The sequence below is a fragment of the Cebus imitator genome, unplaced genomic scaffold (genome assembly GCF_001604975.1).
Source record: "Cebus imitator isolate Cc_AM_T3 unplaced genomic scaffold, Cebus_imitator-1.0 Scaffold242, whole genome shotgun sequence".
Lineage (NCBI taxonomy): Eukaryota > Metazoa > Chordata > Mammalia > Primates > Cebidae > Cebus > Cebus imitator.
In genome coordinates this window covers 2,347,823-2,360,259 of record NW_016107557.1, presented here as the reverse complement: position 1 = coordinate 2,360,259, position 12,437 = coordinate 2,347,823, and the positions used below count along the sequence as shown (strand labels likewise).

Here is a 12,437-nt window from a genome sequence, read left to right as displayed (position 1 = left end):
AAGCTTGAGCCACCGCGCCCGGCCCCTCACTTCTTACTATACACTCCAGTATATGTTTACAAAATGATATCCTGGTCAGGCACGGTGGCTTGTACCTATAATCCCAGTGCTTTGGGAGGCTGAGAGAGGAGGATGGCTTCAGTCTAGGTGTTCAAGACCTGCTTGAGCAACATAGCAAGACTGTATCTCTACAGATAATTTAAAAACTGGATGTGGTGACACACACCTGTAGTTCCAGCTACTCAAGAGGTTGAGATGGTTGGCCAGGTGTAATCCTAGCACTTTGGGAGGCCAAGGCAGGCAGATTGCTTGAGCCCAAGAGTTCGAGAGCAGCCTGGCCAACATGGCAAAATCCCATCTCCACTAAAAATACAAAATTTAGCAGGGCATGGTGGCATGGGCCTGTAGTCCCAGCTACTTGGGAGGCTGAGGTGGGAGGATCACCTGAGCCTGAGAGGTTGAGGCTATGGTGAGCCATGACTGCATCACTGAACAACAGCCAGGGCGACAGAGTGAGACCCCATCTCTTTTTTTTCTTTTTTTTTTTTTTGTTTTTTTGAGACAGAGTCTTGCTCTGTCACCCAGGCTGGAGTGTAGTGGCACGATCTTGCTAACTGCAACCTCCACTTCCTGGGTTGAATTGACTCTCCTGTCTCAGCCTCCTGAGTAGCTGGGATTACAGGCACCTGCCTCCGTGCCTGGCTAATTTTTGTATTTTTAGTAGCGATGGGGTTTCACCATATTGGCCAGGCTGGTCTTGAACTCCTGACCTTAGGTGATCCACCCGCCTTGGCCTCCCAAAGTGCTGGGATTACAGGCATAAGCCACCATGCCCGGTCTCAACCCCATCTCTTAAAAAGATAACCTTTACTCTCAGTAACAGTTGACAAGCTTGTTCTATGGATTGTGTCCTCTCTCCATCATCTGTCTACCTCTGGATTGCTGCACTGCATACTCACTGGGAAAGCACTTTCACCCCAAAGCTGTCATTCAGTCTTGGTTCCACAGGTAGGTACAGATTTAACTCCACCACTGTCTTGCATGCTGATACTTCTCCAGTCGTTCTGGTGGCATGAAGTACATTTTCTAGTATAGCATTTTTAAAGCTTTTTGATCTTAGGACCAACTCATCCATACTCCTGAAAAAATTACTGAAGGCCTTTAAAATATTTATTTATTTATTTATTTATTTATTTATTTATTTTGAGACAGAGTCTCATTGTTGCCCAGGCTGGAGTGTAGTGTCGTGATTTTGGCTCACTGCAACTTCCACCTCCCGGGTTCAAGCGATTCTCCTGCCTCAGGCTCCCGAGTAGCTGGGACTATAGGCGTGCGCCACCACGCCCCACCAAAAGGTCTTTAAAATATTTATTAATTCATTTTAAGATGAAAAATATTACATTTTAATATAAATAATATATGTTTATGAGAAATAATCGTATTTTCCAAAATAAAAATAACTTCATTGAGGCCAATGGGATAGTTTTACATTTTTTCCAAATTTCTTTATGTCTGGCTTGAAGTAAGACTAGATTCTCATATTGCTTCAGTATTCAACTCTGTTGTAATAAGTTGTTTTGATGTCTTTATTTTTTAATTTTTTTAAAGAGACAGTCTTGCTCTGTTGACCACACTGGAGTACAGTGGTGTGATCCACTGCAGCCTCCAACTCCAGGGCCCAAATGATCCTCCCACCTCAGCCTCCCAAGTAGCTAGCACTACAGGTGCTCACCACCACACCTGGCTAATTTAAAAAATAACTTTGTAGAGCCAGGGTCTCTACAAAAGATTAAAATTTAAAAGATTTCCCAGGCTGGTTTCGTATTTCTGGCTTCAAGCCATCCTCCCACCTCAGCGTCTGAAAGTGCTGGGATTACAGGTGTGAGCTACCACACCCAGCCTGTTTTTGATATCTTAAAAACTATCTAACCTCACACAGATACATAATTGGAAAAAGGAGAAATATTTTAAATCTCTTTTCAGATAATTGAGGGCATTATTATTTGATATCAAACCAAAACTCAACAAGTAGTAATTTCTTAAAGTTAGTTGCCGTGTGAAATCTAATGATGTAGTAGTGGATTTGTTGGTACTCAGTCACATTGAAACCCACTGGGCCATCTTGTACTTTGAACGGATCTTTTGTCCACTGTTGATGTTATACCATTATGCATTGGTCATTTGGGAAATGATTTCACTGAGACTTTCAGCTCTTCTAGATGTTGATGTAGTTTTTAATAAAATACTAAAAATGTCATATTAATATCACCACTCCTCAGGAGAGCTCTTGAAGTGTCGGAAAGTTGTCAGGCTTACAGTGGTAGATCGTTTTTCCCAAAATCTTTTTTTTTTTTTTTTTTTTTTTTGGAGACAGAGTCTCACTCTGTTGCCCAGGCTGGAGTGCAGGGGTATGACCTCGGTTTACTGCAACCTCCACCTCCCAGGTTCAAACAGTTTCCTGCCTCAGCCTCCCAAGTAGCTGGGATTACAGGCATGCACCACCATGCCCGGCTAATTTTTGTACTTTTAGTGGAGACAGGGTTTCACCATGTTTCCCAGGCTGGTCTTGAACTCCTGACCTCAGGTGATCCACCCGCCTCTACCTCCCAAAGTGCTGGGATTACAGGTGTGAGCCACCACAACGGGCTTTTTTTTAAATTTTAGAAGAGTTTTCTTTTCTTTTTTGAGATGGGGTCTTGCTCTTGTCGCCCAGGCTGGAGTGCAGTGGCACAGTCTCAGCTCACTGCGACCTCTACCTCCCAGGTTCAAGCAATTCTCCTGCGTCAGCCTCCTCAGTAGCTGGAATTACAGGCATCTGCCACCACTCCTGACTAATTTATTTATTTATTTTTGAGACGGCGTTTCGCTTTTGTTGTCCAGGCTGGAGTGCAATGGAACAATTTTGGCTCACTGCAACCTCCACCTCCCGGGCTCAAGCTATTCTCTTGCCTCAGCCTCCTAAGTAGCTGGAACTACAGGCATGTGCTACCACGCCTGGCTAATTTTGTATTTTTAGTAGAGATGGAGTTTCTTTATGTTGGTCAGGTTGGTCTTGAACTCTCAACCTCAGGTGATCCACCCTCCTTGGGCTCCCGAAGTGCTGAGATTACAGGTGCGAGCCACTGCACCTGGCCCTAATTTTTGTATTTTTAGTAGAGACGGGGTTTCACACCGTGTTGGCGAGGATGGTCTCAATCTTCTGACTTCAGGTGATCCACCTGCCTCAGCCTCCCAGAGTGCTGGGATTACAGGCATAAGCCACTTCGCCCAGCCTAGAAGAGTATTTTTTTATTACAGTTGTTAGTATTTTTTAATTTCCAAATTGTGTTTCTTTGTTTTTTGTCTTTTGGGACTTGAATATATATTGGGCCTTCAGTATCATTTCCTCTTGTATCCTTATTTATTTTTATTTTTTTGAGATGGAGTCTCACTCTGTCGCCCAGGCTGCAGTGCAGTGGTGTGATCTGGGCCCACTGCAACCTCCACTTCCCAGGTTCAAGCAATTCTCCTGCCCCAGCCTCCCAAGTAGCTGGGATTACAGGTGCGGGCCACCACACCCGGCTAATTTTTTTGTATTTTTAGTAGAGATGGGGTTTCACCATGTTGGTCAGGCTGGTCTCGAAATCCTGACCTCAAATGATCCGCCTACCGCGGCCTCCCAAATTGCGGGGATTACAGGCATGAGCAACCTCGCCTGGCCTTTTCCTTTTTATCTTTAGCACCAATTTCCTTATTTAAAAAAGTTTCCTCCTTTCACCCTCAATTTCTTGCAAAGCATAATCTGTTGTGTTTATTCACTGTGTACCTTTTAGTTTGTCTTCTTTTCCGAAATATTTCCTTGATGTAATTTTTCCTGAGCTCCATGACCTCTGATTTGGATTATACTGTTGTTTCCTGATACTCTTTATTACTCCTATTTTGTGGTCAGATCTTTTTTGGCAAAATTCTTTTATTGACTTAGACATGTTACTCTGCCCCTTACTCTTTTTTTCTTAGGATACTTGTGTGTAGGATTCAGCCATAATTCTTTTTAGTTAACTTGTTACTTGACATTGGATTCCTGGGCTTTGGGGGCTTGGAGGGCAGTGGTGGGTTGGCTCTAGACAGCGTTTGTAGTTTCATGGTTCTAGAGCTCCCTCTTCAGTGTTTTTGTGAAGTATTAAAAAATTGGCCTTGTCTTTAGATTTTTGGCTCTTTTCCTCCTCTTTGCGGTTATCTGGACCTTACCTTCTTCTGCCCTCTTCTTCCTGTCTGGTGGCCTTGGAATTTACTCCATGAGTTTCTATACAGTGCTGGGTCCTGTCCTGAGAGGACAGGCCCTGAGGAGTCAGTTGGGAGCGACCACAAGGCAGCAGCTCCTCCCTCTCAGCTTCCCCGCACCAGGGACCCAGGACTTCTGCAAGCACAGCCCCCAAGGCAGTGCCCGAGGGCCTGCTGGGGTGGTTTGTGAGGCTCTCCTGTCTTCCTGTGCTTCCCCCTTCTTCCCACATAGGTTCTGGTGCCCTGTGCACCTGTACTGCTGCAGGGTTGCCCCGTCCGCTTGTATTAGGAGTGTGGATAGACCTCGCAGATATGGTTTTTTTGGTAGACAATGTCTATGGTTGCATTTTTTGTCCTCCAAGTTGCTCTGTTTTATCAGGGAATTTGGAGAGATTTAAAAACTATGGGCCATTACACAGAATTCCAATTCTGTCTTTTTCAGGATTCTAAACAGTACTTTTTCCATTAAAATTACTTGGGTTTAAATAAAATAACTTATTGAGATCAAAACCAACCTAAAATTAAGCCATTGTAGAGCGAACAAGTCAGTGGCATTCAGCACCTTCCCAGTGCTGTGCGCCTCCATTGCGTTCCAGAACGTATCCATCATCCACAGTGAACACCGCAGCCAGGAAGCAGCTTCTCCCATGCCCTTCTCCCGAGCCCCTGGCAGTATTGTTCTGTCTAGTACTTATGTTTTTAAATTTTATTTTCTGAGGAGTAGCTCTTTATGGTCTGTAAGTCTGAAAGAATCAGGACATGTCTATAGATTCATGCACTGGTAGGCTGAGCACAGTGGCTCACACCTGTAATCCCAGCACTATGGGAGGCCAGGAGGTTTTTTTGAGACAGAGTCTGGCTCTGTTGCCCAGGCTAGAGTGCAGTGACACAATCATAGCTCCTGTTACCTTGAACTCCTGGGCTGAAGCAATCCTCCCACCTCAGCCCTTGGAGCAGCTGGAACTATAGGCATATACCACCACACCCAGCTAATTTTTAAATTTTTTGTACAGATAGGGGTCTTGCTATGTGGCCCAGGCTGGTCTCAAACTTCCGATCTCAAATGAACCTCCTTTCTCAGCCTCCCAAAGTGCTGGGATTATAGGTGTGAGCTAGTGTGTTCAGGTGCATGTATCTATAGACACAGATACCAGTGCACATATCTATAGACATGTCCTGATTCTTTCAGACGAATGGCCCATTAACAGCTACTCCTAGGAAAAAAAGAGCCAGACTCTGTCTCAAAAAAACCTCCAAAACAACACACTGATGAAAATGCAGTCACAGAAGTTATATATCCAACAAAACCAGCTTGTGCCCACAGGCATGTTTTCTAGGCGTTAAAGCACAGCTGCCTCTTACTCCGAGTACATATTTATTTTTTCTTTTTTTGTTGTGTTTTGAGACGGAGTCTCGCTCTGTCACCCAGACTGGAGTGCAGTGGCTGATCTCGGCTCACTGCAACCTCTACTTCCTGGGCTCAAGTGATTATCCAGACTTAGCCTCCCGAGTAGCTGGAACTATAGGCATATGCCACCATGCCTGGTGAATTTTTGTATTTTTGGTGGAGACAGGGTTTTGCCATGTTGACCAGGCTGGTCTTGAAGTCCTGACCTCAAAGTGATCGGCCTACCTCAGCCTCCCGGATTGCTGGGATTACAGGCATGAGCCACCATGCCCAGCTCATGAGTATGTATTGCAGTGTTCACAAATTACTTCTCTCATCATTTGAGTTGTAAAGCTTCTTTTAAGACAGCATATTCTTTGACACCCTGGTATTCTAATTTAGCATTGCCCAACCAGAGCAAGGGTTTCCAAACGGTCGGAAGTCACCAACTATTCGTTTTCATTCTAAAATCTGTTTATTGAAAGAATATACAGAGATGACCTATTTCAAAATCTACTAGTTTTATTGTAGTAAAATGTATGTAAATAAAATTTTCCATTCTAATTATTAAGCATACCTAATTCAATGACATTAATTATAGTCACAATGTTATATAATCATCAGCACTATATATTTCCCAAATGTTTGTTGCCAAAAAGAACTCTATTAAGCAGTAACTCCCTGTTCCCTGCCACACATGAAATCACAGAATATTTGAAATTAAAAAGATATATATTAGCGTTTAATACCTAAAATATAGTAAATATAGGACAAAGGGTAATGCAGTACAAAAATCATAGTAGTTGTGGTTAACTAGTCAGAAATAATCATAATATAAGACAGAATTAAGTAGGGGTTGTCATAAGTTTTTCCCCCCTTATCTGGGGCAAAATAAAATGGCAGAAAGCATTTTGCCTTTAGAGGACAACATTCAGACCTTCTTTACATTCTGTTCTCTTTATACTGTTCTTTTTTTTTTTTCCCGACATTCAGGCTCAGTTGCCCAGGATGGAGTACAGTGGCATGATCTTGGCTCACTGCAACCTCTGCTTTCCGGGTTCAAGCAATTCTTGTGCTTTAGCCTCTCCGGTATCTTGGATTACAAATGTGTGCCACCACACCTGGCTAATTGTGTGTGTGTATGTGTGTATTTTTAGTAGTGATGGGGTTTCCCTATGTTGTCCAGGCTGGTCTTGTACTCCTGGCCTTAAATGAACCGCCTGCTTTGGCCTCCTAAAGTGCTGGGATTAGAGGCTTGAGCCACTCCACCCAGCTTATACTCTGCTCTTGATTTCATTTGGGAAAACGTATGTTGGCAACAATGAGAAGGAATTAATGCAGGGAGGCCAGAAGAGGAAGGTGCTAGATTCAGAGCAATCTTTTCACAAACTGGGAAAGTATGGAATAAACTCCTGCCTTCACAAAATCAGCAGACAAGTCTGGCCCCACCATGTAAGAGCTCCGTGGCCTGAGCAACTCATGTCACTTCTCCAAGCTTGGGTTCCTCATCTGTTGCACAGGAGGTTGGGAAGTGCTCACACAGGCCCGTCGGGAAGACTGTGGGCCTAGTCACCGTGTGAACAAGTGAAAAATTTCTGTTTCCTACACACGAATTAACTTCCCTTTGTGAAATACCCCAAGGCACTTTGTTGGAAGATCTCTACCCTTCCTGCACCAGCCCTGGCATGGGGAGTGCCTGCCTGTCTAGGCTGGCACCAGGTGACTTTCCTCTGCTCACCCACCCTGTGCTCATCTCTGCCCTCAGGTGTGGGGAGACTGGGTGAGGCCTTTAAGAGTAGGTGCTTATCTCCCAGTGGAAATTGGCTGTTCAGCTCCTAGTTCCGGGGGGAAATCTTCAGTATCTTCCTTCATCTCTTCCCAGGGTCATTAACACTGGTGCCAGGAAATGCCCTGTGTGTTAGGATTTCACTGTCTTTACTGCTCAGAGAAAATCACTCGTAGAGTGTATCTCCAGAGTGAGCCTGCCTGTTAGGGACTTGGAAATAGCACAGGATCCCTCAGAGCCCTGTGGGGTTGAGGGGGGCGTATGTGCAATTGATTCAGCTTCTCCAGAGGGTAATTTGGAAAATTATATCAAAACCTAAAATATAGACACGCTTTGACTCAGAAATCCCACTGTGTTAATCTCTCTTGAAAAAAAATCAGTATGACTGTATATACCTCTATAGAAAAGATATTTCTGACCGCATTGTTTATAGTAAAAATGGAAAATGTTCGTCTTCAGGGGAACGTTGACATCAATTGCGGTTGTTGCACTGGATGGAATAGAGTGCAGCTGTTAAGAGTGAGAGACTGACGGCAGAAGATGTATGAGATGTTTTTATATTGAAAGAGCAAGCAACAGAATAACCTATAAAACTGTTTTTAAGAAGCACTGTGCAAGGTGGGTTGATCATCTGAGGTCAGGTGTTTGAGGCCAGCCTTCCCAGTATGGTGAAACCCTGTGTCTACTAAAAATACAAAAGTTAGCCAGGTGTGGTGGTGGGCGCCTGTAATCCTAGCTACTTGGGAGGCTGAGAGAAGAGAATTGCTTGAACCCGGGAGACAGAGGTTGCAATGAGCTAAGATGGCGCCATTGCACTCCAGCCTGGGTGATGGAGCGAGACTCTGTCTTAAAAAAAAAAAAAGAAAAGAAAAAATCACTGTGTTTGCATAGGTGTATGCACATGTGTAAGATTTGAAGTTAGATGAGTAAATTAGAAATAGGGCAGGATTGGACAGGATATCATTGCCACTGCACTTTCTCGTCCCCTATGGCCTCCTCTGGGACAATTCATTCTTCCTTGATTTCCTGTCTAAAGTAACGTGCAAGCCATCCCATTTTTTCCTTTTCTCCTTCCCTTTCATTTTCCTCCCTTCCTCTTATCCCCCCCTTGCCCTCTTCCTCCCTCTTCCCTCTCTCCCTGCTAAAGGACACCCTGCTTGCCTCTAAGTGTTGGCAGTTACGAATAAACCTGCTCTCAACACCGGTGTGAAAGTTTTTATGTGAAAAACATAAGTTTTCCACTCCTTGGGTGAATAAGGAGCACGATTGCTGTGCTGTACCTAAGAGTATGTTTAGATTTGTAAGAAACTGCCAAGTTATCCTCTGAAGTTTTGCATTTCCACCAGCCATGGATGAGAGTTCCTGTTGGTCTGCATCTTTGGCAGTGCTTGTTGTAGTTAGCACTGTTTGTCCATTCTAACAGATGTGTAGAGGTGTCCATTATTGTTGTTTTGAGACACAGTCTCCCTCTGTCATCCAGGCTGGAGTGCAGTGGTGTGATCCTGGCTCACTGCATCGTCTGTCTCCCAGGTTCAAGTGATTCTCCTGCCACAGCTTCTTGAGTAGCTAGGATTACAGGTGTCCGCCACTATGCCGGCTAGTTTTGTATTTTTAGTAGAGATGGGGTTTCTCTATGTTGGTCAGTCTGGTCTTGAACTCTTGACTTCAGGTAATCCGCCCGCCTCAGCCTTCCAAAGTGCTGTGATTATAGATGTGAGCCACCTTTTGTTTGGCTGGCCCAAAAGAGCATTTTTAACTAAAATATTTGTAATTCAGTATTACTTTGCCCAAAATTAGTATTGTATATACTATTTAGATTCTTAGATTAGCCAACAAAATTCTACTGACCCAAACATTTCTCCCATAAACTAAAATCTTAGTAATTTAATGAACCAAACCACAACAAAGACTCTAATCCTACCTTCTTGAGTTCTGGCATTTGAAGGAACACACTCATTCATTCAGTAACTGTTTATTGAGTGCCCACTCAGCCTTGGCCTGCTGATGTCTTTTTCTTCAATAGAAGCTTTTCTTTTTTTACCCCCTGGAAAAAACACCATCTCTGTTTGTGGCCAGGTGAGGGTGGGATTTGGAGGGTAAGGGATGGAGGGGTTAGCTGGAGGCTGTCTGCAGATCCTGCATGGATTAAAGAGCACCTGGAGCAGCCACTGAGCTGTAGGTGGCAGCTGTAGGGCTCGGGTGGTATCTGTGGAGGGCCTGTTGCCCAGTCCCAGGCCAGGAGTGCGTCATAGCTCAGCTTCAGTGCTGGGCGTGGCTAGCAATGATCGATCTGGACCTCTTGAGGGCGGGTTGGTTTGGTGTGGAGCCAGGTGTTTTGCAGGAAGTATTTTTAAGGTGTAGAATGAGAGCTCCATAGAAGAAAAGGGGCACTTGGACTTGGATTCTGGCTGAGAGACTTCCTGGGTGAGAGGAGGATTTGGAAGTGGTGACACAGAACTGAGCCCATTAGTGAAGTAATGTGATAGAAGCTGTTTACTCCCGACTTGCTGAGTGACTTTTTTTTGTCCTTGAGCACACCTGGTTTGGCTATGTCCTGCCCGAGCATTGAGGCCTGATGGGACATGACCGGGGTTTTGCTGTGTTTGGGTGTGTGGCACAGCCAGCACAAACTGCTCGGATCCCCAGCAGTGAGTCAGGGACAGGAGCAGAATCCCAGTCACGTCCCACCCTGAGTCAGGCTTGCCAGCCCTGACAGCCTCGCCCACTGTTACATAAATGGCAGGCCATGAATTCCAGAGAGCTCATTCCTGCAGCCTCCCTTTCCAAAGCGGCATTATTTAAAAGTTGTTTTCTCCAAGAAAATGATATTTCCATCTTAGTGATCGCAGCAGCTAGATGATTGATGAGGTATTTTCCCCCTCTGAGCATTGAGTATTCCCAGTTTAGAGTCATTTTCTTCTTCTTTTTGATTGAATGATGGTGATTTTTTTTGTTCTTTTTTTTTTTTTTTTTTTTTTTAAAGAAACAGGGCCATACTCCATCCCTGCCAGGTTGGAATGCACTGGTGCAATCATGACTCACAGCAGCCTAGAACTACTGGGCACAAGCAATCCTCCCACCTCAGCCTCCTCATTAGCTGCAACTACAGGCGAGTGCCACCATGCCTAGCTATTTTTAATTTTTTTGGTAGAGATGGAGTCTCACCATCTTGCCCAGGCTGGTCTGAAACTCATGGCCTCAGGTGATCCTCCTTCCTTAGCCCCCCAAAGTGCTAGGATTATAGGCATGATCTACTGCGCTGGGCCCATCCTTACTTTTCAACATAGCTATCAGAAAAGCATTCAGCATGAACCGCTCGAAAGATGATACTTACTATGAGAAAGAAAGGCACATTTGAAGTCTGCACTCCTTAGTTAGAACCAAGACTTGATTTTTCTGGTGATAGGAAATTTATTTTTTTTTTACAGATCTCTCAAAGGCCTTGGTTCTGACAGAAATTGGCCCCAGGCGTGACCCTGCGACCCTGAAGCTGTTCCTGAGTAACATGGAGCAGCTGCTGCATGCCAAGGCACATGGGTACGATGTTCAGTTCAGGGAACACCCTGCGGCCAGAGGAGGAAGAACGGAATGTGGGCTTGCTAAAACTCCTTCGGGATTTGAGGAGGAAGCCTGGAATGGAAGAAGTGGGAGGGGCACATGAACACCAGGCTCAGGCAAGCCCCGTGAGGCACCTGCCCGAAGTAGATGCTCCTAAATAGCCAGGCCTCTGGACATGGGTGGGCACCTGTGTCCCTTCTGATCAGAATCCATGGAACTGACCTCATGCAGCTCAGCCAGCGAATGGTGCAAGTACTTAAAGTCCTTCCCAAGTGGACTTGGCATCAGACAGGTTTATTGAAGCCCAATGAATCCTCTTTGTCACTCGCCTTCCCAGTAGGGCTGTGCTGTGACCCCTAGCCGTGTGAGGCCACTGACACTTAATGTCATGTTCAGTAGAGGAAGGATTCAGTTCTCTGGTTGCTGCATCTCAGGTGCTCAGTAGCCAGGTTGGCTGGGAGCTGTCACGGCACAGAACATTTGTGTCTGGCTGTGTCCTCCTGTTGGTGGGCGGCTCCAGGCCCTACATTCTGCCTCCAGAGCTTTGGTGGCAGAGCTATGCCTCATTTTTCACTAGGGGACATGCTCAGCCGGGGTACATGACTGAAGTCAGCTTGCAAACCACAGCAAAAGCTCTACTCCCACCTGCATCTGTCCTCCCCTCCCTCTCCCCAGGGTCCGAGTGATCGGAAGCTCCACATTGGCCCTCTGCCACCTGGCCTCAGGGGCTGCGGATGCCTATTACCAGTTTGGCCTGCACTGCTGGGACCTGGCGGCTGCCACAGTCATCATCAGAGAAGCAGGTGGCATCGTGATAGACACTTCGGGTGAGCTATCCTGTCCTCGGGATGCAGCAGCAGAAACTAGACAGAGAGACACCGTGGGTGGGGCACTTCCTGAGGTCCCCACTTACTAAATTTCCCACCTTGGGGTTTTTCGGGTTTTTTTTTTGTTTGTTTTGTTTTTTTTTTGTTTTTGAGACAGAGTCTTGCTCTCGACCAGGCTAGAGTGCAGTGGTCTGATCTCGGCTCACTGAAACTGTCTGCCTCCCTGGTTCAAGCAGTTCTGCCTCAGCCTCCTAAGTAGCTAGGATTACAGGTGCGCACCACCACACCTGGCTAATTTTTGTATTTTTGGTAAAGATGAGGGTTCACCATGTTGGCCAGGCTGGTCTCAAACTCCTGACCTCATGATCCACCTGCCTCGACCTCCCAAAGTGCTGGGAATACAGGCATGAGCCACCATGCTTGGCCACAGTTTCTGTTGTTGAGAGCATGCGAGGGTGCCATGATAGTGGAGGCCTGCACCAGGCTGACCTCCTTCCTGCCATCCTTTTCCACCATCGAATCAGGATATCTTGACCAGATGGCAGCAGCACTGCCACTTCCCATTTACACACCACTGACAGCTTTCTTTTTTTTTTTTTTTTTTAGACAGTCTCACTCT

General features: G+C 45.5%; 1 protein-coding gene across 1 annotated transcript in view; it reads left to right on the top strand.

Moving 5' to 3' along the window:
* IMPA2 (inositol monophosphatase 2) overlaps positions 1-12,437 on the top strand; it is a 57,727-nt gene that overhangs the window by 42,726 nt on the left and 2,564 nt on the right. The window contains exons 6-7 of the mRNA XM_017498473.1: positions 10,862-10,970; positions 11,667-11,818. Coding sequence (XP_017353962.1) covers positions 10,862-10,970; positions 11,667-11,818 — 261 coding nt within the window. The remainder of the gene's footprint in view (positions 1-10,861; positions 10,971-11,666; positions 11,819-12,437) is intronic.